The sequence below is a fragment of the Falco peregrinus genome, chromosome 8, assembly GCF_023634155.1.
Source record: "Falco peregrinus isolate bFalPer1 chromosome 8, bFalPer1.pri, whole genome shotgun sequence".
NCBI classification, from domain to species: Eukaryota; Metazoa; Chordata; class Aves; order Falconiformes; family Falconidae; genus Falco; species Falco peregrinus.
In genome coordinates, this window is record NC_073728.1 from 15202414 (window position 1) to 15225228 (window position 22815).

General features: G+C 51.2%; 1 protein-coding gene and 1 long non-coding RNA gene across 5 annotated transcripts in view; one reads left to right on the forward strand and one right to left on the reverse strand.

Moving 5' to 3' along the window:
• Positions 1 to 14353: 14353 nt before the first annotated feature.
• On the forward strand, positions 14354 to 19426 carry LOC129784998 (uncharacterized). Its single transcript, XR_008748401.1, has 3 exons — positions 14354 to 15481; positions 16462 to 16611; positions 19294 to 19426. It is a non-coding gene; the product is annotated as an uncharacterized LOC129784998 (long non-coding RNA).
• The window catches only part of NRP2 (neuropilin 2), a 90761-nt gene continuing 86843 nt past the window's right edge, over positions 18898 to 22815 (reverse strand). For 2 of the 4 annotated variants that reach the window (XM_055811986.1, XM_055811985.1), the window contains exon 17: positions 18898 to 22317. In XM_055811986.1, coding sequence (XP_055667961.1) covers positions 22064 to 22317 — 254 coding nt within the window. In that variant the 3' untranslated portion in view covers positions 18898 to 22063. Of the gene's footprint in view, positions 22369 to 22815 lie in introns of all 4 variants that reach the window. The other 2 variants (XM_055811984.1, XM_055811983.1) reach the window with 1 other exon arrangement.

Sequence of the window (22815 nt, forward strand, 5' to 3'; positions counted from 1 at the left end):
TGAAGGGAACTGGGGCAGCAAGGCAAAGTGATGTGGGGGTGTCACTGGCTGGGGTCAGCCCTCGTCCTGCAGAGCTGGGCTGTGTGCTGGGCCAGCTTAGCCCCACCTCATGCTTGCAAAACCCCAGGACAGCATCAGTTTTTGATCTACTGCCTCGTTGCCAAACCATTAACTTTTCCAGTTTAAACGTTTAATACGATGGCCTTATTTTGAAGACTGCCAGCTGAGCTGCCTCTGCTTAGGACTATCATTTCCAACTGTTCCCTGGCAAGATGCTTTCTCAAATGATTTAAAACAAAATAATCAAAGTTGTAACCACATCTGTGGCTGCCTTTATCTCTGGGAGCAGGGAAAATTAGCTTGGGGGCTGTGAAGTGCTTTCTGAAATGGAAGTCTTCTCCTGCAGACAGCACAGCTCCTGGTGGTGGAAAGACCAGCCACTAATGTGGCTCTCGCTGGAATTCCTGGCACTGGTTGCTGTGGCTGCGTGAAAAGAGCAGTCTAAAAGCCACCTGATTTAGGCTGTTATCCTAAATCAGCTGTGAGTTCTCTTTATGCACACCATTCAGCTGTGCTGATACATTGGCAGGCCGACCCAGTAAGGAGCTCTATAGTGTTAGTGAGTGATTTTGCCTAAATGCTTCTCTGTTTCTATTAGCTCTTCCTAGGCAGCAGTATCGCTCCTCCGCCCTTTCCTAGCACAGCTGGCAGAGGAGGAAACAATACAAATGTTTGCCTCAGTGGAAGAGAAAAGCAAAGGTACAGAGCGCATCTGGAGCCGTCTCCTGTGCATTGCTCTTGAATTATCAGGCCAAATCGTCTGCTGGTTTAAAAAAAAAAACATCCCCCTCAATGGCATACCAATGAGGGTTACACCTTTTTATTGCAGCTGAGGCTCTGTCCCCGTCATCTCTAGGAAAAGTTGATTAGGTCCAGTGGATTGCTGACTTCTTTTATGAAGAAGCTGTAAAAAGTTCTTTTCTTCTGCTAGTGCTTCTCTCTGGGGAGTTGTTGGCAGAGAGAGGCAAGTCTCTCAGCAATAATACATTTCAAAGTTATTATGCCAGCAGAAAAGAAACACAAAGATTTGAACTTGGTAATATATATTTTTTTAGGACAGGCCAGAACACTAAAGGGACCCTTGCGCCCCTGCACTGCACAGACCTCCCCGGGTCTGCAGAGCGCCTGGCTCGCTGCATGGTGGGACAGTGGCAGCTGCAACTGGGACCCCATTTCGGGGCTAATCCCGGGGGGAGATCATAAATGCTCTTAGTTTCGGCTGCTCGGTCCTGCCACTGAGCCGGCTCCTGCACTGGCTGGGAGGGACGGAGGTTTGGATGGAGCTTGCCTGGCCTCTGGGCATGTCCTTCATTCTGGCTGCAGACAGGCTCACCTTCCCCCTCCACCCCACTGAGGTAACGAAGCGACTGGACACGGTGACACATTCACGTAAGGAAGAGAGCAGCTGAGCCCGAATCTTTGTGCTGCTGTGGTAATAATAGTGCTTTCATATAGGAAATGAGTAAATTGTCAGCCGAGACCTCCTCTTTTTGTAATGATTATCCCTCCACTAATGATTTGATACAATATTGGGTGACGTTGAGTGCTGCAGTATTGATGTTTAATGTGGTCCAAAGCAAGGGCTCAGGAAGCAGTAAAGATTTACTCCAGCTGATGTGTGAGGGCTGGATTGCGCCTGGGCCCCATGCTAGCCGATGGCCCGACATCTTTGCCATGGTGTGGCAGCCTCACCTAACAGCAGCTGCATTTCTGGCTAATGATTTAATGAAGGCTTCGCTGTATTTCCAATTACTGGAAAAAGCCATGATTCTTTTCTGCTACGTGTTATATAATCAACACTTGACACTCCGTGGAGCCAGGAGAGAGCACCTCATCTCTCTCTGTAAGCTCCTAATCAGTCTGCAGCAAAGCCTGCCCACCCCGCAGTGACATGCTGGGCTGTATGGAGCTGCTGCCCATGGAGCCAGGAGGTGGCTTCCCAGCTGGGGGGGGGATAGCAGAGGTAGAGCACTGCGCCGGGGCACCTACCCAGCCCCAGGACCCTCTTTGCCCCATGCATGGCTGAGATGGATGGAGCTGACGCAGGCTGGCGCCACAAATAAGGTGGCGTGGGAGGAAAACTTGGAAGGACAAATTACTGCGAGTATTGATTCCCCCAGCTGCTTGCAGAGGGATTTCACTTAGCAACACTGCCAATGACATTATGTGCAGGATCTTGTCCACGGCTGCTTCGGTGGCATTAAGAGAATTACTTTGGCCTAATGAATAAGAATAAGAATATTTCAACCTCCTCCCTGGAAAGTAATGGTGGATCATCAAGTGTGCAGCCAAGTTCAGGTCTAGTCACTTGCCAAGTGAATGCAAATGACAGGTTGTTTTATCTAATGGAGGCCATGGTGTGTTGGCCAAAACTGTTGTCTCTTTTCTCTGTGGATTGGTTTTCCCCCCACCCCTTCTAAATCAGACTGTTGCTGTTCCTGATTGGCTTTTTTTGATCAAGCAGAAGAGTATTTTGCTGACTCTTGCACTGAAATCAGTCTGTAAATTTGCACCAAAACTCCTCAATCAGCTGTATTTTATGCTGCGCTGTGGGAGGAAGCAGGAGCTGGTGTGCTAGTGGTCACTGCCAGCCTGCAATGGAGCCAGAGCTCCCCATGTTCTTCCAATTCGGAGCTGGTGAGATGCTCCTCAATGTCATTGCTGCCCCATCCCACCGAGACCAAGGGGACATTGTACAGCCAGCCCCTCACCCTGGGATTGGGCCCTTTGCTGGCACAGTGCCATGGGAGCACCTGGGCTGTGGTGTACTTGGCTTTGGGCAAAGCACTCACTCTTCCAGTACACCAACGCCTTAGCTGTTCAGCTGGGCACCCGCCAGCTGCTCGGCTCCAAAGCTCACCCCTCCTCTTCCAGCACAGCCCGTGGAAGTGCCAGTTCCCTGAGCTGCTGTTAGCAAGGTGTTTGCAGGGTAAAAGCCCCTGCGAAGGGCCAGCCCCTCCGCTGCTGTGCACGCACACAGCCTGAGTGCCAGGTCAGGTGCACTGAGCTGGGGGGTCCAGGTGGTGCAAAAACAGGGCTGCCCCCCCAGCCCAGCGCAGGGTCCAGCAAACTGGTGCTGGGGACTGGGTGGATCCTCTCTGATTAGGGCCTTAATTTAGTGCTACACTTACAGAGACTTATTAAATTCTTTGAACACAAGCCATCCCTCACCACAGCTCACAAATTACACGAGCATCAGACAAAAAGCCATCATGAACAAATATTTTCAGATGGGACATGGCATTTTGCTTCATACAACAGCGATGAATTGTCATAGCAATGGCTGAGGGTGGGGTTTTTGCCCTGTTCTTCCATAAAAAAAACAGCAAGTGTTTGCAAAGTAAACTCTTGACATTTCAGACCAACCACCTTTCAAATGAAATGGCTGTGACTGCTTACTGGCGGTTAATCCTTGCGTGGAGATTTTTGCTTAAAGAGCTGGAGAGAGGTAGGGTTTTGTTTGTGTGTTCAGAATCAGGGTTCTGTCCTAATTAATTTCTTAGTTGACAGGGAGAACAGGTTTCTGCTTTGTTTCGCCAAGTGTTTTGATGTATGAGCAGAGATGTCGTGCGGGATGTGTGTTTGCAAAAGAGGCTGATGGGAAAGATCAAAACTGATTTGTTATGTTTGCAGAGAAAGAGGCTCCATATCCGCAAAACAGAGCAGGGAGTGACTGAAAGCCCCAGATGCTGGCATTCTGGAGCTGAAATTGTGGCTGTAAGCTGGTGACCAAAGTCCTGTTGACCGTGCAGAAGCCATGATTTCATGCCAGGTGTCTGTCACATCCTAGTCCGCCCCTCCCAGGCCCAGTGTCTGACCTGCCCTGGACGACACAAATCAGCACAGCTCTGGGCCCCTCTCCTGCAGGATGAGCTCAAGGGCTTCTCCTGCTCCAAGGCTGAGCAGAGCAGGGACTGCTGGGTGATTTGGGAATGAGCTGGGCTGGATGAGAAGCTAGATAGGTCTCAGACCATTTGCAAACAAGCTGCAAAATCATGCTGACAATAGGCTTGCAGAGCCGCCTTTTGGCTGGAACCACGCCTGGAAAATGTATTTCCCAAGCGGGGACTTCAGCAGTTACAAATCCCTGATTGATGTGGTTGAAGGACATGGCAAACACATGACCTCTTAACCATGATCCGCCAGGCTGAATTCTGCTATGTGCTTCTTTAACCCTCTCTGACACCACCCAGAATCTTCTGCCTCTGAGTGTCTCCAGCATCGGCCCATCCTGGTGCAACCCCCCCATCCCTACGGGCACAGGCAGATGGGAGCTCCCTGGAGGAGAGCTGACCCAACTGCTGGGAAAACAGCAGTGGAGAGCATGGGAACAGGGCAGGAGCTGTCTGCGTTGCTTCCATGGAGAGCCCGAGAATGACTGCTTGGTGCGAGACATCGCCAGGGCAGTGGCACTGATGCTGCTTGGGGTAGGACAGGGGATTGTCATCTCTTTCCTGACATGTGACTCTTTCTGATGGCTGTCAGTCTCTCTGGCTCTTTTTCTGCTGCCTAATCCTTTGCTTGCAGCCTTTGTCCTTTGTGGCAAACCACTGCCAGTGAGGGTGGGCTGTGGTGTGGGCGTCTCTGCTGGGATGGGTGGAGGTCCTGTTTGGACTCCACAGCCAAAACCTGTGCTTTCTAGCCATGGCAGCATGGCTTTGGAGAGCCTCAAGGGCATGGGCACCATGGGGGGAACTCCCTGCCCCACCCTGCTGATTGCTGAGCATGTTCAGCCTTCACAGGCAGGCAGCAGCAGGGGGCTGCCATAGTCCACGGGCTGTCCTAACCTGTTTCTAACAAGCCCCTGAGAGCACAGCCCTCCTGGACTGACTGTCATCCACAGCAACACCGTGGCTGGGCCTGAAGTTGGTGCCAGCTGAGGTGCTTTGGCCAAGGTGCACGGATGGGGAGCTGGTCGCTCTCACCACTCCAAAGGGCCATAGCAACACCTCCTGATCTTGGCGTGAGCCGGCACTGTGCTTGGTAAGTTCAGAGGATGTTTTTAGGCAATTTGGGCTGGGAAGGATTCAAGAGGCGTTCTTTATTCTTCCTCTTTTTAAACAATAAATAATGGCAAAATCCATCCCCTGCCTTTTTAAAAAAAACAGCTCCTTTTCCTGATGGATAGATAATGAGATTCTCAAACTCATAAATCTGCTCCGACTTCATTACCTGCGTCTGTTGGAGATGATGTGAAGAGAACTTCATACAGAGGGGACTCTTGAAAGGTTACAAAGGGAACCAGCGGTCTTCAGAAAATCTTCATCCAGAGAAAACAGCCAAGAAAACCAGCGCAGAAAAAAGCACTCGAGCTGGATGAATAGGTGTCAGAGCTGAATGCGAGCAACACAGGATGCCTTGCTGTGAAAGTGAGCTGAAGCTGGTCCTCTGCGTGAGTAGCTCTGGTGCAGCAACTGACCTGTGGCTGCCATGCACAGCCCTCACCCCCAGCACCAGGCGTGCAAGGAGGTGGCGGGCACCCTGCCGTCACACACTTGAAGCCCCTGTGCTGGCTGGGGGGCCACAGACAGTGGCAGTGTTAAAGCAGAAAGCAGAGCTCAAATGCGCTGTTACTTTTTTATTTTCCCTCTGGTGAATGTGCCACCGTTTCAGCCTCTGCCCCAGGGCAGGGAGGCTGGTGAGGGGCAGCCCCGGGGCTCAGGCCCTGCTCCGGGCTGCTGGGTCCACTGGGTCCACTACAGTGGACAGCCCCATGAGTGGGGTGATGGCACATCACGGCCTTGCCACATGCCCGTGCTGCCCCACCTTCCCACTGGGCTCTCACGAGATCACCAGTGGGTGTGTGACATGGGAACAAGGAGGGATGCGAGAAATGGGCACGGGAAACAACTGTTTTTTAAGCTGGTTGGTAGATCAGTGGGAATCTGACCGGCTCCCAGGTGATCTGGTGGCAGCTCTGTGCTTGGTGTGGAGCCCTGGCCCAGGGACTGGCAAAACCCTGGAAAGATTCCAGTAATTCCTGAGCAGGGTGGCCATTTCTCAGCTGAGACAGGTGCCTGCTCGATGCAGCTGCAACCAAGAAAGCATCAGGTAAATAAGGATATGCCACCCCATGCCTTGCCCTGGGGCCAGTCCCAGTGCTGTCAGGGGGCTGTGATTGCCAGGTGTGGTGAAACTGGGCTGGAGATGGTGCTGGAAAGTGCAGCCTGCTCCAGGAGCACAAGCTGTCATGCAAAGTCATGTCTGTGGTGTGATGCAATGATGTCTTGGTGATGTCATAATGCAAGCTGGCAGTTATCTTAGTGGTAGAGAGTCAGGGTTAAACTTTTCTCTCCCTGTTGCAAGGGGGAAATTAAAAGGCACTTTGCTTGCTGTCCTTTCTCTGCTCCCACTGACACCTCACCTTTTTTGAGCCAGGGAGGCAATCCAGAAAGCAGAGTTGCAAGCAGGGAGAGAGAAGGCGACATCTTTAAGCTGTGATCGTTGCAGAAGAATAACTGATCTCAGGCTCTGTGACTGCCAAAGAGTAATGCTTGAGCAATGTGGCGCCAGGAATCCTGAAGTCACTTTTGTAGCATTGGAAAATGCAGCTGCTTTGGGATTTCAGCCCAAGACGGCTGTTATTATCCGCTGTGCAGAATGAAGCTTCTGTTGGGAGCTTTTACAAAGGCCATCAGTCTTCCCAAACAGTAGTTGTTTTTATCACCTGGCAGTAATGATACTCTCTGGTCCCTTTAATATCTGAGTGTGTTCCCAAAGTGAGACTGGGAAACTCATTTAGGGCTCGCACCCTCTGAGGGAAACAGCTTACAATTTTCTGCCAGGTAGCCCTTACCGTTGTGAGAATGGGCACAGCTCACCTAATAAAAACCTTGCTGACAGACACGACCTCCTGGAGGTTTATCTAAGTCATTTGTTGTGGAGCAGAGCAACATATATCATGGCTGCAATATGCGCCAAGCAGCAATCCTAATGCACGCAGTGTCTCTGCTGTAATTGATTCGCAGGCAAGACAAATACCCGGTGGAGAGTGTGAGTGGCTATGTGTACTCTCCCAGCTAAACCATTATAATGGTGTGTGAAATGGTATTGCTGAAGCCTGTGGCTAAAATCCAGCTGGTGGGCCGGCTGGCTGCATGCATTGGCTGGGGCACCCAGGCTGCAGTTCAGAAAAAGGTGCATTAAAAACTGGAGCAAAAGTGATGACCCTTGCCAATAATACATGTGCAATGTTGCATGTGCATTGACTTCCAGGTTTTGGCCAATGCTGAGATTTATTGTTCCTCCAGGTAAATGTTGGATGAGGAGAGGCCTTATCCAGTTGCTTGTTTCAGTTGGTACATGCAGCAGGTGCCCTGGGTGGGAGGCAATGCCGCCTGCCGTCTGAGACCTGTGTGTCCAGACCCACCCTTTCCCAGAGATGGGGTGAGTGATGGGACCGACGCCACTTAAAATCACAGGGTTTTAAGTGAATTAGGGATGGCTGAAGTTGATGGGGACGGCTCAGCGTGGCCCCGTGGTTCCTCTCCCACCCTGGCTGTAAAGCCTGGGATGGCTCTTGGCACACCCAAGCCCCCTGCACTAGGAAACAGCCCTAAATGTTGTTGCTCATCTGGTATCTCACAGGCACGGGTGGAGGCAGCTGCGGTACTGGCTCTCTCCATCGCTCAGTGATGGGTGGATGTGGGGTACGGAGGTGCCCAGAGAGGTGTGAAACCTCTAATACCACTAAGCAGCCTCCCCAAAGATACGGGCTGGTGGGGGGAGCGGGCAGCAGGGAAAGGCTGCCATCTCCCAGCGAGCTGCTTAGTTTCATCGGCTGCGTGGGGCGGCTCTGCGTCCCCCTGCATGGGATCAGGCAGTATTAGAGACTTGATCCTTGGGAGGTGCTGCGGGGAAAGTCTTATGATGCGAAATCGGAGGAGCTCAGCCTGTTTAGCTTATTAAAAAGAAGATCAAGAGGTGACTTAATTGTGCTGTGTGAGGTACCTTCACGGGGAGAGAAAGGCAGGTATTAAAGGGCTGTTTAATCTAGAGGAGAAAGGCATTGCACGAGCCTGCGCCTGGAAGCTGAAGCCAGACAAATTCAAATCGGGAATCAAACAGACCTTTTAAAACGTGAGTGTTAACAAAGATTAAACTATGCAGGAGAGCAGCCCATTCCCTCGCCTTTGATATATTTAGACCCAGACAGGATGCATTTCTGCACCATACACTTTTGCCAAGCAGGAGTTACCAGGCTCGGCACAGGAGTAATTGGATGCCAGACCTGGCCCTGCATCAGGGAGAGGTCAGCGAGATGATCTAATGGTCCCCGCTGGCCACTGGTCCTCCCGTGCCCCGCAGCTGTGATTTGTGTGCCTGCGGCTGGCTGGCTGACAGCAACGCAGCTCTACCAAGAAAAATTGGTGGGGAAATGCAAGGAACGTGGCATTGTGTCAACAGGGAGAAGAAGACAACAGGCGAAGACTGACAGGCATGTGGAGAGAGTAAAAGTATTAGAAAGGAAAGGCTTTTAGCCAGAAAATGGCTTTTTATAAAAAAACAGATCATGGACTTTAGCAGATGTGGACTTTTTTTTGTGCATAGCCACCCCTGATTTTTCTCACAATTCCTTAAAAATAAAACCACCTCTCAAATTTTATATTGACTGGAAAATGAAGGTTTCAACAGGAAAACCTCATTTGGGGAAAGAAAAAGACAAACCATACCCCAATTTATGTAAGAAGGGTACAGTGAAACAATACCTGAAAACCTCAGCGAGACCCAAGAGCAGCTTAGGAACCACTCACTTAGCGCTAAAGTATGTTGTGAACTTATTTTCCTCTTTATTTTTCATGATTTGCTCCTGAGGGCTGGCAGGTGGGTATGGCTGCAGAGAGGACCTGCCATGGGTTACCCCTTGTAACTTTTAATAACGCTGGGATTCGGCAGAGCTCGTCTCTCACTCGGTGCCTGGAGTCACTGCCCCAGCCCTGTGGGCTGGCATGCCAGGGGCAGGATTTTGAGATGCAGCAAAAAAGCGTGGAGGGACATGCTGAGCCTCAGATGCCCCCAGGCTGAGCAACAGGCTCCTTCAGCAAAGGATGAAGCCTGCGGAGGGCTCTTGCTGAGTTGTTGTTGTTCAAGGTGCTTTTCATAATATTTAAAAAATGCGTTTGCCTCCGCTTGCAAATATTCAAACATCTTTAAAGTGCCTGTAGTGCCAAGCTGCTTCTTGCTCTGTTTTAGGAAAAATAACCTTTCTTTAAGGAAAAAGACCCACAAGCCCAAAGTTAACAGCGAGCAGACCGAGACTAAATTAACACCAGCAAGGTTTCAGCTGCCCCTCCAAAATATTGTGTCTCACAGCAAGGGGTCTGGGAAAAGATGGGAGAACAGATTGTTTTAGTGCATCTTTGTGGTTTCTCTGTGGCACAGATGAAGCTCAGGCTGGGTCCCTTTCCCCTTGCCAAGCCTGCAGTGGGGACTCCCAGCTCCCAAGGGTGGACAGTCGGAGGCATAGGCTCGGCAGTGCTGTGAGCTCCCATGGGTCCAGCGCTGCAGCGGCGATGCAACTTGGGACACAGCAACCAGCCAGTTTGAAGAAGCATGACCTGCAAAACCAGAGCACAAGCCCAAAAGGGGACCCTGGCAGTGAGAAGGAGACAAGGGACAGGGAAGGAGAGCCTGGTCCTTCTCTACTGCCATAAAGGTGGAGGTGAGAGAGCAGGAGAGTTAGGAGCATCAGCTGTGGTGTCATAGATCTGTGAGGATTACGTTGGCCAGCTTCAGCAATGGAAATAGGCAGCTAACAGTGAGCTCCTCTTTGTAATAGAAAACAGTCAAAACAGCTTGAAAGCTATTCATAATGAGAGCTCTGAGAACAGCCAATGCTACACACACACAGAGCGAATACTGTCATTAAGTGCTCTTTGAATGACAGTCCCAGCAGTTCATTATCCCACATCACTGCTTGGGGAGGGTGGAGGAGGAGAGAGAGGGGTGAAGTTTTTTTTAAATAACGTTTCCCCACCCCCACCCCCCCACCCCAAAATAATCTCCACTGCAAAGCAGAGCAACAAAGGAGCAGTATAAAGATGGCATCCTACCTTGCTGGTGCCTTCTGAGGCTGTAGTGTGGGGCTCTTGTTAGGAACCGGTCAGGGAAATTTGGCACGGACTGGCAGGGGAAGGGGAGGGCCGCCTGGTGAGCATGGCTGAGGGCCCTCCGCAGAGCGAGGTTACGCAGGATTACCCCCGGCACAGGGATCCGCTGCTGTGGATCAGTTAAAGGTAGGCCTGCGGGGCTGCAGCAGTGGTGCTGGGAGGGCAAAGGCCAGGCTGTGGATAGGACACATGCCTGCAAGCCTGTCACTGCTAACAGCAACCTGCGCACCTGGGCAGCAGTTTGTTACGCTCGCTCTGCGTGGCTGATGTGGCACAGTGCAGCGTGGCACGGCGTGCGGGATGCTCTGGGCAGGCAGCCTGCTCTGCTCTGCTCCTGCACCCCATGTGGGTCACCCTGCATTGGGCCAGGGAGGCAGGAGTGCCAGCAGTGTGTCAAAAACCTGCACAGCAGGACCATGATGTTTCTTGGGGCACGGAGCTGGCTGGGGGCATCTGTCTGACCCATTTGCCACATGTGCAGCCCATCGCGGGGTGCCTGCAGGGCCTCGCTGGCTGCGATAGCACCTGGCAGCGCCTGGGCTTTTATAGTGCTCCGGGCATTCCATAGCCACCTGACATAGGGCACCTGGGAAGGGGACAGGTCTCCAGCTCTTCCTTTTACTTGCATGGGTTTTTATTGTTCAGCCCACAGCTGGCACTGCCACGGCTGATCACACCCACCCCTGCCGGCTGTGGAGCGAGAGCCTGCACAGGGCTCTGGCCCTGGCGGCACATCTCCGACAAAGGCTTTGCCAACCAGTGCCACCAAAACACAGTTCCAGCCTTGATTTTATTTCTTTTATTTTGTTAATGAATTGTATTTATCTCCATGCTTTCCTTTTTTTTTTTTTTTTTTTTTTTTTTTAAGATATGGTTTCTAGGTGTATTTTTTCTCTCTGGAAACGCACACAGAAGTTTACTCTTAAGACCCTGGCTAACATTTCTGACCTACATTAGGCAGTGGCCCCAGCCGACATCAGCTCCAGCCCCACCACCCGTTCACATCGAATGATGCACCGAGTGCTGGGAGCCACCTCCTCCTTGCGAGCAGGTTGTGACTTACGTGGATGCAGGTGGGTGTGCCAGGCTATGTCTGAAGCCCCTGCACATAAGTAGTGCCCCCTGCACATGGGGACTGTGGGACAGGGGGGCAGCCAGGAGGAGAGTGGGTCTCCCAGCTCTTGTCTTGCAGTGGATCGGATCCTGTAGTTACCTGTGCTCAGGGAGGAGGTGCAGGATGCCGAGCCTGATGCGGGCAGAAGGCTGGCAGTGCTGTCTGCATTTGCAGTCTCAGCCAAAGTGTATCCTGCCGAGGCTAGATGGGGGCATCAAGAGACAGTGTTTTATGATTAGCCTCCTTGTTTGAAAAGGAAGTTTGTTTTTGTCAGGGACAGTGTTACAGTGCAGCTGGGGTTGCCTGGGCATCCCCACATGTCCAGATGAGACCTTTTACACCCTGCTTGCCCCATTAGAGGAGCCCAGCACCTGGCTGCTGCCATCCAAATTTGTCAGGACATCTCCTGGGCATCAGGAGTAGCGTGGATGGGGCTTGTTAAAACTTGTGCAAATATTTTCCTAGCTGCCAAGTTGCCTGGGCAGCTGCAATGAGTCACTGTGGCTGCACTGTCGCTCTGTCCCCGTGCTTCAAAAGCATTACCTCCCCTTCATCTCTAGTATCTGGGGGAATCATCATCACTTATTCCCAAATCGGGATGCTTAATCTCTTAAATTCCTGCAACAGTGCTGTGTTCACAACCTTGCCATTATCCCGAGGCTGATAACCTCAGGCAGAAGTGTTCATTTTTTAAGTCATTGAGCAATGTCCTGTTTGTGACACCGTAGATATCCAGAAATACAAGATACGGCAGGCCTTCCCATCCTCCCAAATCACCTGCCGAACCCTCCACTGTTCGACCCAGCCTCACTGTCCTGCTTAGCCCTTGAAATAGATCCCGGTTTAGAGCAGCTCATCTGCAGGTCACACTACAGCCCCCTCCTCACGTGCTGCAGTCTGGCATCACTGCACAGCGGGGCCTGCCAGGGACTGCAGAGCGCTGTTTTAATGGTTTTATCATGACACCCAAAGCATTACACCGGCTCGCTCCCGAGTGTGGCACTGCTCTGTTTTAATGAGCTTTGCAGATTGCATCGGCAGCGTGGACCCGGCTGTTTGATGGTGGTCAGCGGGGCTAATTAATCTGGTGTGCGCCCAGAGCCCTGTGCCTGCCTGCGGCCCCGGCTGGGGCGATGCTGATAGCGCAGCTGGGCTGTGGCTGAGATGTGGAACTGCTTTAGACAGTGTGCTTAAAGGGGCCTGTTCTCACCCAGCTCTCCCCTGTAAATTGAGGCTACCACTGTTTCTAATGTCAAAGACCAACTTCTTCCTTTGGGGAAAAAAAAAAAAAAAAAAAATAATAAAAGACTGCTTTTGAAACAGCCCCCAAGTAGCACACTGTGACTCTCTCTGTGATGCTGCCAGGCCCCGATGAGGATGCTCCTCCTTGGTACCTGTGTCTGCATCTGACCTCGGCAGAGCTGGCAGGGCTGATGCTGGGGGTCTCTGTCCCAGGGAGATGGGCTCATGTGCTTTGTAGTCCCTTTCCCCCCGAGCCCCCGAGGCACACGGCCCACAGGGTGCCTGCGGGAAGGCTTAACCGCCCTGCTGCGTTTCCCCCAGCCCTTCAGCGTGTGTTGTGCTGAAGCTGGAAGGAGCTGTTTGGATGGCATTGAGGTGTTTGTATATTTGAAGTTAAGAAAAGGGAGAGTTGCCGAGATGGCTTTTCCTTTCCAGGAGAAAAGCCAGAGCTGGGGCTGGGCTTTTCTTACTCCTCCTTCCCCCTAAACCAAAAAAACCCCAAGTTTTTAGCTGCTTCAGCAGGTAATCACTGCCTGTGTGTCAGTGAGCCATGGAAAACCCCCTTTGCTCCATAAAAACTGGCAGACACATCTGTCACCCTCCTTTTGACGTCTGCCTTACCGCAGGTTGGCAGGGAAGCGGCACTTTCCAGGCACTGGGATTTTATTGCAGTGACAGCAACAGGCAGTGGCGGCGGGGCAGCCGTGGTGGGAGGCAGCACAGGTCCCCTGCCTGTCCCCATCCTCGTCCCTGTCCAGGCTGTGAGGGATGGGTGGCCCCAGCGCAGTGCTCGGCTTGGCCTTGGCGCAGGGCTGGGGGTGTCTGGGCAGGACCCCCAGCACCTGGGAAGCCCTCCCGGCAGGGGCTGGGCTTCCATTGTCCCCCACTGCGGGTGCAAGAGAGGGGTGCAGCGGGGACAGGTGGCTGCACAAGCCCACGGCTCCTAGTGACCCTGGCTAAAATGGCGTGTCACCCATCGGACGGAAGTGTCAGGCTTGGTTTTCTGTGTGTTTGCAGGGTGTCTCCTCATCTAGCAAAATAAATCGATACATAAGAATTGCCGGGCGAGACGTGGTGGCAGGGTGCCAGTCCTAGCCCAGCCAATTAATTTGCAGTTCTCATTAATCTGGGCTAACCTTTGCTCACATTTCCACCATGAGCATGTTCAAAACAAGGCAGACATTTAACTTTGTTTTGGGCAATGTTACTCTAATGTGGCTTTTTTGTGCATAGCTCTCTCTTTTATGGTAATCAAATGTACTGCCAACTTTTCTCTTGCTATGTACACTAGCGAAAGGAACCAGATGCTTCGTGTTTTCCTCCGAAATATATCTGAATGTTGTTTTTTGTTTAGTGTTTTAGAGGGAGGGCTGGCTTACAGACAGCATTTTGCAAATCCAGCCCTTGCTGCACCCTGTTTCCCAACTTACGGTGGGTCCCGGCTGTGGCTCCTGGATGGATTTGCAGTCTCTCCTCAGCACAGTGGGGATGGGAGGCACCGCGGGGCCGATCCCCGGCTGGCCTGGTCTCAGCAGGGCACGGCTGCCACTGGGGGACAGCCCCGTGGCACGGGTCTCTGCTGACGTGAAGTGAAAGATGTGGGGGCTGGGCAGGGTGGCCCACTGACTTCTCACACCACAGAGCATCTGCAGCCTGGGCATGTTGTGCAATCGGCCACGGCGCTCGGGGATGCTCTGGGGTCAGCCAGGAGCCACGTCCTGGAGAAGCCGATCCCCAGTTCAGGAGCAGGTTGAGCTGCTCATGAGGAGCAATACATGTGGATTTGCCTAGTGAGTGCTGGTCAGCTTCTGGAAATGGAGGAATTTTGCTGCAGCACACCCAAGGATGCTGGAGTTGTGCAGGGGTCCTTGTGCCCACCCCCCCTCTCTGGGTGGTTTGAGGCTGGTGCTCTGCATGGTGGGCTCTGCACCTCCTTATGCCCACGCAGGGTCTAAGCTATTGAAGCTCACCCAACGAGTTCTTGCTGTGAAAAAAACAAGCAGCCTCAGGCAAGATTGTCAAAAATACCTGTGCCACCAGGGCACTGCTGGCTATTTTTAATAATTCTATCCTCTACCTCCATCTGTACTACTACTATTTTTATAATCGCTTCTCTGCTTTCAACTCCTTATCTTCTTTAGCTTTCCCTCTCCTTTTCACTCTTTATACCCTAAAATCTTTTCATCACTTTTTTTTTTTCTTTTTGGGGTCTGATTGAGCTTTATTTCTTCTCCTCTGCCAGATTTATGTGAGTTGTCCTGTCCAGCAGCCGTTTGTCTCTGCCTGATGACAGACTTGCCTTCCCATCCCCCCAAATCAGATTCATGGCTGTTCTTTAAGGCCCTTTAATATTTTAATACTCTGACTATAAATTTCATTTTCTTTAAGCTTCAATCCTTCTGTGGGCCTTCCCGCGGCTGGGTCGGTGGCTGCTCCCCGACGTGATTTGCGGTGTGTCACAGGCAGCGTTTGGGGTGGCTTTGCTCCGTGCACGGGAGCGGAGGACAGGGGAGGGAGTGTAGCAGGAATTCGCTTTTCCTTAAGCTCAGACAATTCTTCAAAACTTGACAGGAATTGACTTTTTTTTTTTTTTTTGCTTCCAAGCTGTGATTTGTTGTGGGCTTGTGGTGCTTTTTATTAAAATGCTCTCGTAGAGTGCTTAAAAAGGTTGGCTTTACACAGCCCCAGCTTCCTTCTTTAATAAATGCAGCCTTGGCTTACAGTTTTTCCCTCTGATGTGTCAGCTGGGGAACTTGCTCTCCATCTCAAATACACCCAGACTGCTTAAATCATCCTTATTTCTCTCGGAGGGAGAGAGACTTTCTGCTCTCAGAAACTTTTCATACCCTAAGTTAATAAAACTTCTCTGCTGAAAAGGACAGATGTGACACTGTGCTGAGGATTTCATGGCCAAGCGCTGGATTATTGCTGTGGTGTAAAAGGCTCCCCAGCTCTGGTAAGCATATTGGATGTCTTCTTAAAATACGAGGTTGAAACGCATTTGGCAACAGCTGTCCCTGAAAGCTGGTGGAAGACCTCACCCCCTTCACTGGTGTGGTAGAGCAGGACGTGTTGGGGAAACGCTTCCCAAGGGACAGCACAGCCCAGGGCTGCCTCTGCATCCTCCAACGCAGCCCACCGGTGAAGCGGTGAGGTGAGGGAAGGGCTGCCCTGTGCCTCTGCTGGAGGCCACTCCGCTCAGGAGTGTGCTTCAAGGACTGCAAAGCAAGCTGGGCTGGAAGCCAGGGCAGAATTACTCTCTGTATAAACCCGAGAGACCAGGAGGGCAAAAATAGTGCTAGAAATTTTGTTGGTGTTTGTAAAGAAGTCAGTCATCTCTGTTATTAAGCATGAGATTGGCAGCTGATCCAAAGGGTGACAAATCAGCCCTGCACCCCACCAGGAGGGACCTGATAGGAAATTATCAGCAGCATCTGGGACAGCTATTTCCTCTGGGTTTGTAAACATTTAACCGAGGGAATGTTAGCAAAGTCTTCTGCAGCAAACAGTCCTGAGCTGGCAGCCCATGCTGGCTCATTCCACAGGCCTCCACCCACTGCAGCAGCACAGGGAAGCAGGACTATATTTTTTCCTTTGATTTTTAGCACCCAGACCAAGGCGGGGGTAGAGCTGCTGAGTGTTTAATTTGGTGCTTTCTATTTTGGATATTAGTGGTGCAACTGAGTTATGATACAGCAGCCTAGAGAGGAGTCATCCCCCTTCAACAAATTAAGGATTATTTTCCTTATTAAACTGCTTTAGTCACGGAGAGTTTGTTGCCTTAAATGGGTTGCTGTGTATAACTGGCATTGATAGGAAAGCCTAATCCTACCTGATAAGTGAGTGACAATAGAGACCTACTGAATTCAGTGCAGATTTTGCTATGGATGTATATGGACCAAAACTCAGTGTCACCCTCTGTATTTACACCCACAGGGCTCTGCTGAGCACCCACTGGAGCAGCTGATGTAAGGCTGAAAGGACACAGTGTGGACAGAGCAGTGTGACACCAGCTGCGGTGGGGTGCCTGTGCTCAGCTCACCAGGAGTCAGCGCTTGGGGGTTCACCAACACCTTTTGTGTCCAGGTGGGTTTAGCCCTTTGGAGGAGTAAAGGGGGAAGGTGTGAGCTGTTTCTGTGCAGCTACAGTAAAGAGGGCAATCAATCTTCCCCGGGGAGGGGAAGTGGGGAGCTGCTTGGCAGAAAGAAGGTGCCTTTATGGGTGCTAGTCATCATGGTTTGAGCGCAGGGAGCCTGGCAGATATGAGCTGTAAAGGCAACGTGCTGCATACAGCATGCTCCCTGTGGTCCCCGTGTGGAGGGGATGGGAGCACTGGCCTCCCTGCCTGCCAAAGTCACTGTCCAGGGTAAAGCCAGCGCCAGGTTTCGCTCAACCCCTTTGGATGGTTGGTGATAATGCCAGGCTCTGGGAGACAGAGGAGCTCTTCAGAGAGAGACAGGAGAGAGAGGTGACGGGAGGCTCCACTTGCACCTGCCTGCAATTAATTAATTACGAATCTACTCATTAGCTCAGCCCCATGGCTCCCCCTCACTGCCAAGCCCCCAGCTGTCCAGAGAGCAAGTCATTATTTGAAAAGATTTCCCATTAAACACAAAAGCAAAGGAATATTTCCAAGAAGAGGCAAGAGAGACAGCGAGCGTGTGTGCACGATTGCAATCAGCTCTCAAGGATGTGCTGGAGCGTCTGGATTCCCATCTCGGTGCAGCCTGAGAATGGTGAAATAGATTTCATTAGCCCGCTCAGTCACTGATTACTCTCGTGCTACACGGACCGCCCTCGTGGCCCCCCCACACTCCAGCTTCCTCTGGCAGTGGGTACCCGTGTGTGCATGGCAAGTGCACACAGGTGCCTCTGGGTCTCAGCCCATCCCCCCCAAAATGCGATCCGAGCTAAAAAATACACCCCGAGATTCCCATTTCCTGAAGCGGGTGCCTGCCTCCCCTTTGTGCCCAGGTGGCAGCTGCAGCCCGGCTTTCAGGCTTTTAACCCAGCCAGTGCACACATCTGCTTTGCCACCCGTTTTTCTATTACCTGCTTTCTGCTCCTCGCTTTAGCGGAGGCGCCTCTTTAACCGCAGTGATTTACAGGCGGTGTTACGGCAGGACGGGTCTGACACTGATTGAGTCGCTTATCTGCCGTCTCTGTCCTGCTCTCTGACAGCCTCTCCCCCAGGTATCAATCTGCACATCAGTTCTTTATTCCTGGGTAAGGGAAGAGCTGTCAAGGTTGCAGCTACACTGTCATCTTCATCTAAGCTGCCAGCTGCCCTTCATCGCTTAAAGACCCTCTTTAACACACATGTGCTTTGGGAGGGGGCCACCGTGTTGGAGGTAAGGAGATGGCAGAAAAATTTCATTTGCTCTCAGGGTGCCTGGGGCTTGATGGATTGGCTCTCCTTTGTCAGACTGCCCGTAAATAAACAAGAGTTTCCATGCCGTAGGTTCAGCCCCACTGCTTCTCCAGCTGGCTCCTGGCAGTGCGGTGCAGGGAGAGCAGCAGGGTGCTGGGACCCTGGTGAGATGCAAGGCTCCCTCAGTCCAGAGTCACCATCAGGGCAGTGGGAGAGAGGGTGGAGAAGGCAAGTGCATGGGGCCAGGCTTGGCTTTGGCGTTTGCCTGGAGTCCTTGCTGCTGGATACCTCTTGTAACTGCTGAGCACAGGGCTGAAGCTGGATGGCAGAGGGCTAAGCCATCCCGGTCACTCCCTGCCATTGCAGGGCCGTGGGACCAGGACAGGGATAAGCTGGCACCCAGCTCCTGCAGGCTGGTGAGGTGGCTCAGCTGGGATGGTCTGGCTCCCAGTACAGCCTGGCAGAGAGGGTGCAGGCTGCTCCCTGTGTGGTGCCTGCACGGCCATGTGCTGTGCTGAGTGACCCCCGGCCATCACCACGCTGCGCAGTTGCACTGCAAAGCCTTGACTGCACCTTTCTGCTCAGCACCAAGCTGTTTTAGCCTTAAATGACATTTTTCTTAGCCTAAAGCCACACTCCTCTCCAGGATCGCCAGCAGCACCGTGCAGCAGTGCAGGGTGGCAGGCAGGGACATGTGGCTGCTTTTGGGTTTGTGTTCAGGTGCTGTTCTTTGGCCAGAGCAGCTTCCAGCCATCCCCAGCTCTGGGAGGACAGGCTGTGTCCCAGTGGGAGGACATGTGTGTGCACAGGGTCTGTGTAAAGCCCCCTGTCACCTGGGGGTGACCCGAAGGGGTGGGCAGTGTGCAGCGAAGGAGGGCAGTGGGCATGGCCCTGCGTGCCTTCAGCTGTGCCTCGGCTTCCCTGGGGTTTCTAGCTGCCCTTGGCCCTCTCAGTTCAGTTTCCTTACTGCTGCTCTTTGATAAATAAAAAAGCCACTGAAACATAATCTCTACCATAATGTTTATTAAATAGTAATTTTAAAAGGTTTTTATACAAATCATATAAACACAGTTTGATTTTTTTTTTTTTATTTTTTTTTTTTTTTACACCGAAGAATCACAGTAAAAGCTCTTTAAGTCCATAAGTCCTGGCTCAGCCAGTGAATGGTCAAACACCTTGAACTGCAAACCTTGGAGAAGTTCCATTTCTGCATATAATTTCTTAATGGTTTAATTCCCATGCTCACCCCGGCACCTTCCCACAAAACGAAATCACCCAGCACTACAGCCCGCCTGTTAGCAACACGTCCTCACCATGGGAAGGGTGTGGAGGCAACAGCCCATTTCAGCAAAGGCATTAACACCAATTTCTTTTTTTTTTTTTCTTTTTTCTTTTAGGAGTTTCACAGAGGGAACTGCGATCAGCAAACCTAATCTATTTGCAGAGGAGGATGCAATGAGTTGAATGCACTGATGACTTTTTTTTTTTTTCCCTGTTGAAGTTACAATCAAACACAGTTTTCTGTAGAAGAACAGTAAAGCACCCAGCAGAGGTAAGTGAGGTATCGGCTTTGCAGCATTATTGGCCTGCTCCCGCCCGGCAAGCGCACACGTGTGGGCCCTGCCCCATCTGGAAGGGTCAAGCAGGACATGCAGGGCGGACACTTCGCTGGGCCTGTGCCAAGTTAGTGCCAAGATCAGCAGTACTCTCCTGCCCCAGATCAAGAGATATATTAACACGAGTCAGTCCCACGGAATAAGTCACATACACGATACATACAGAGAATTCACGTGCGTGTGCAAACACACTATTTCTGAATATATGTATATATGAACTCTTCTCTCTGTACGCCTACTAGACACCATAACGTCACCTTTTTAATTATATATTTTCACCTATTGTTTGCCTAAGTCGACTTTTCTACTGTATGGTCCTTTCCCATTCATCCTTCCCCTTTCCTGTGATTTGAGGGGGATAAAATCACCAAGCAGCAGCAATGCAGCTTTGAAATGGTCTGGTACATTTCCTCTTACTGCCTCTGTTTCTTTTGTACAGTAAAATAACTCCCCTGTGGAATCTGTCCGTGAAGAACGCCAAAAGAAATAAGGTGATTCGAAAGGAGAATCTGAGTAACATTTACTGCTGTTCCTGTTGGGCGCACAGTGTGAGTTTAAAAAAACGAAGGTCTCTGTGTGTGCATGTCTCTGTGTGTGCGTGTATGAACTGTGGATGTTTTGATGACACAGCTGCCCGTATCTGCTTCCCCACTAACACAGGCATCTGCCTTCAAGTGGAGAAGTCTTTTTTTTCCCCCTAAAAACTTACTGTCTGATGGAGCTCTGCATGAAACACTAGACAAATATTCCTGTTCCCACTACACCAAGGAGCAGCTGTGGCACTGTCCGTGCTCATCTCCTCTCCAGATGTTGCTTGCCTCCCCAAACACCTGGCCTCCAGCGGGATGTGTTTGCAGGGGCTGTGCAGACTGAGCTTCACAGCACATCACACCTTCGGCTCTCTGCAGTTAGCGAGAAAAAAAAAAATAATCCATCCTCAACCCAAACTATTTGGTAGGCAAAAAGTAAAATCAGGACATGTCAGGTATTTCCAAAGAAAAACCCAACGTTCTGGAAAGGTTTCTTGCTTATGTATGTGCAAGCTGATAGGGGTGATCCGTCTGCACTGAATTGGAAATGAAGGCGTCGGTTTCGGGTCCAGCATTTGAACTCTTTTTCTCCATTAAACTGTTTTCATAACACTCCTCTCCCACGGCACAGCGGTAAGTGGAGAGCTATCAGCTGCCAGACAATGTAGCCAGACCACTTGAAAGTAGAAGGACCAGACTTCTTCAGCCGGGCTCTACCCAGTAGAGAGTGGCGAAGAAGAGTGTTTTGCCGGGGAAGGATGAAGGCCTCGCTTGTTGTTTGATACAGCACTGATCATCAGACAGAGGAAAAATACTTCTTCTAAGGCACTTGTTCAAAGTAAAACAAAACACAGCTCATAAATAAAACTTCGGGTTTTTGCTACCGATGAGGAGCAGCGCAGCTTTGCTCCGAAGGAGATACAGCGCAGCCCTTTGGTCCAGCGGGGCTGGCGGCCCCAGGGAGACAGGGAGCACCATGAAGGGGAGGGGGGCTGGTTCCTGGGGCTGTGGGCACGGCTCCAACCTCCTTCCTTGCTCATTTTCCCTCCTTGGCACTTTGGATAGGCCTCGGCACTGTGCCTCAAGACAAACCCCGAGTGAAGCCCCCTTCCCAAAGCCATCGCCTGAGCACTGGCAGCCTGACAGGCTCTAGCTTTTGTTTGCTGCAATTTTCTCATTATAGCAAAAACAAAAAAAAAAAAAAAGGGCAGGATCAAGAGGGGTGGGAGATTCAAAGAAAGGCCTTCCTGATGAAGGCCTCAGCTGTTGCAGTCCAAGATCTGGATTTAATAAATGGCTGTTATTCACAAATCACTTTAAGGCTCTTCAGCTTCTCTCCAAGAGGTGCTTCTACACGTAGGGTTTCCTTTCTGTTTTATTTCTTAATGATTTCAGAAAGTGCTGCTGTTACCATCGACACTAAAGCCAGTATCCCACCTTTTCCCCCTACCAGGAGAAGGAAAGTTGAAGGTTACCACATGCTTCCATTTTCAGGACTGGAAACTGCAGCTTCCTGGACTTAGTGGGAAGTGCACAAATCCCTACAGCCAAAATGATACCTGGATGGGGTCTAAAATGGACAGGGGTGTGTGTGTGTGTTTGTTTTTTATTTTGAAAGACAGAATGGCTGAAGAAATTCCTCAGCCGTCTCAACAACTCACCAGAGAAAGGAGGTGGGATATAACGATCAACATTTAGTTCCTCACATCCAAAAGGTAAACCAGTCTCCCCACCACATCCCAGCCGCTCGCATCAGCAGAAAATGAAGATGAACCAACAAACAAGGGTCTCGGTCCCCCCTTGCCCAGCTCAGTCAGGTTTGCGGGAAAGCCCGCTCGGTCCTGGCAGAGCACGACCCACCAGCGGGACCTGGCAGCAGGAGTAGCGCCTCCCCTCGCTCCTCCCGCAAGCCTCCTTTCCCGTTATGGCATTCAGTTCCCATAGAAAACAGCAAAAAAATGTACCCCCCCGCCAGCCCATCTCACCGGGCACAATACCAAGGGTGATCCCCAGGGCACACATCAGGCCTCCGAGCAGCATTTCTGGTGGTTCATCTTGACTTTGTGCTTGATGCCGTCGTACAGCTCGAAGTTGTAGTTCTCCAGCGTGGTGGAGCTCCGTGAGGACAGCCCAGCGTACGAGCACGTGCAGTAGAGGAGCAGACCAGCGCAGATGGCTCCAAGGAGGACGCCCAAGGAGCTCATCGCTATGATGGTCACCAGGATGGGATCAAGGGTGTAGAGCCAGCTTTTTTCTTTGTCCAGCTTCGGGGTTCCTGGAGAGTTAGTAGAGAACAGTGTGTCGTTCCTATCCGATCCAAAGTAATCTGCAGTGGAATGGGCACTTATTATCCAGGGATCACTTTTTTCCCCCCACCTTCATGCATTTCTTACCCAGAGCTGTGGTGTCCTTACAAGAGTATAAGCCCACCCCCACCCCCCCCATAGGTATATTGCAGTGGGATTCACTAACCCTAGTCTAGAAGCAATGCAAAGCAGCAAACTACCAAGTCAGGTGTCCTGATTCACTTTTACATCTCAGGCTATGTAAACAGCATGCCAGCATTTTACACCCACTGAAACTCTGTCCCTTCAAGTGCCGTTGGGTTCAAAACTATGGAAACAATCTGTCACAGCTCCCAGATTTAATTTTCTCCATTTACAAGTCTAAAAGCCACGCAAGCAGCAATTAATGCTTGAAAGATCAGTTCCGCTTGTCCTAACACAAATACAATATATTGACTTTGCAAGGTTGCTGGCTGTTGAAAAAGGAA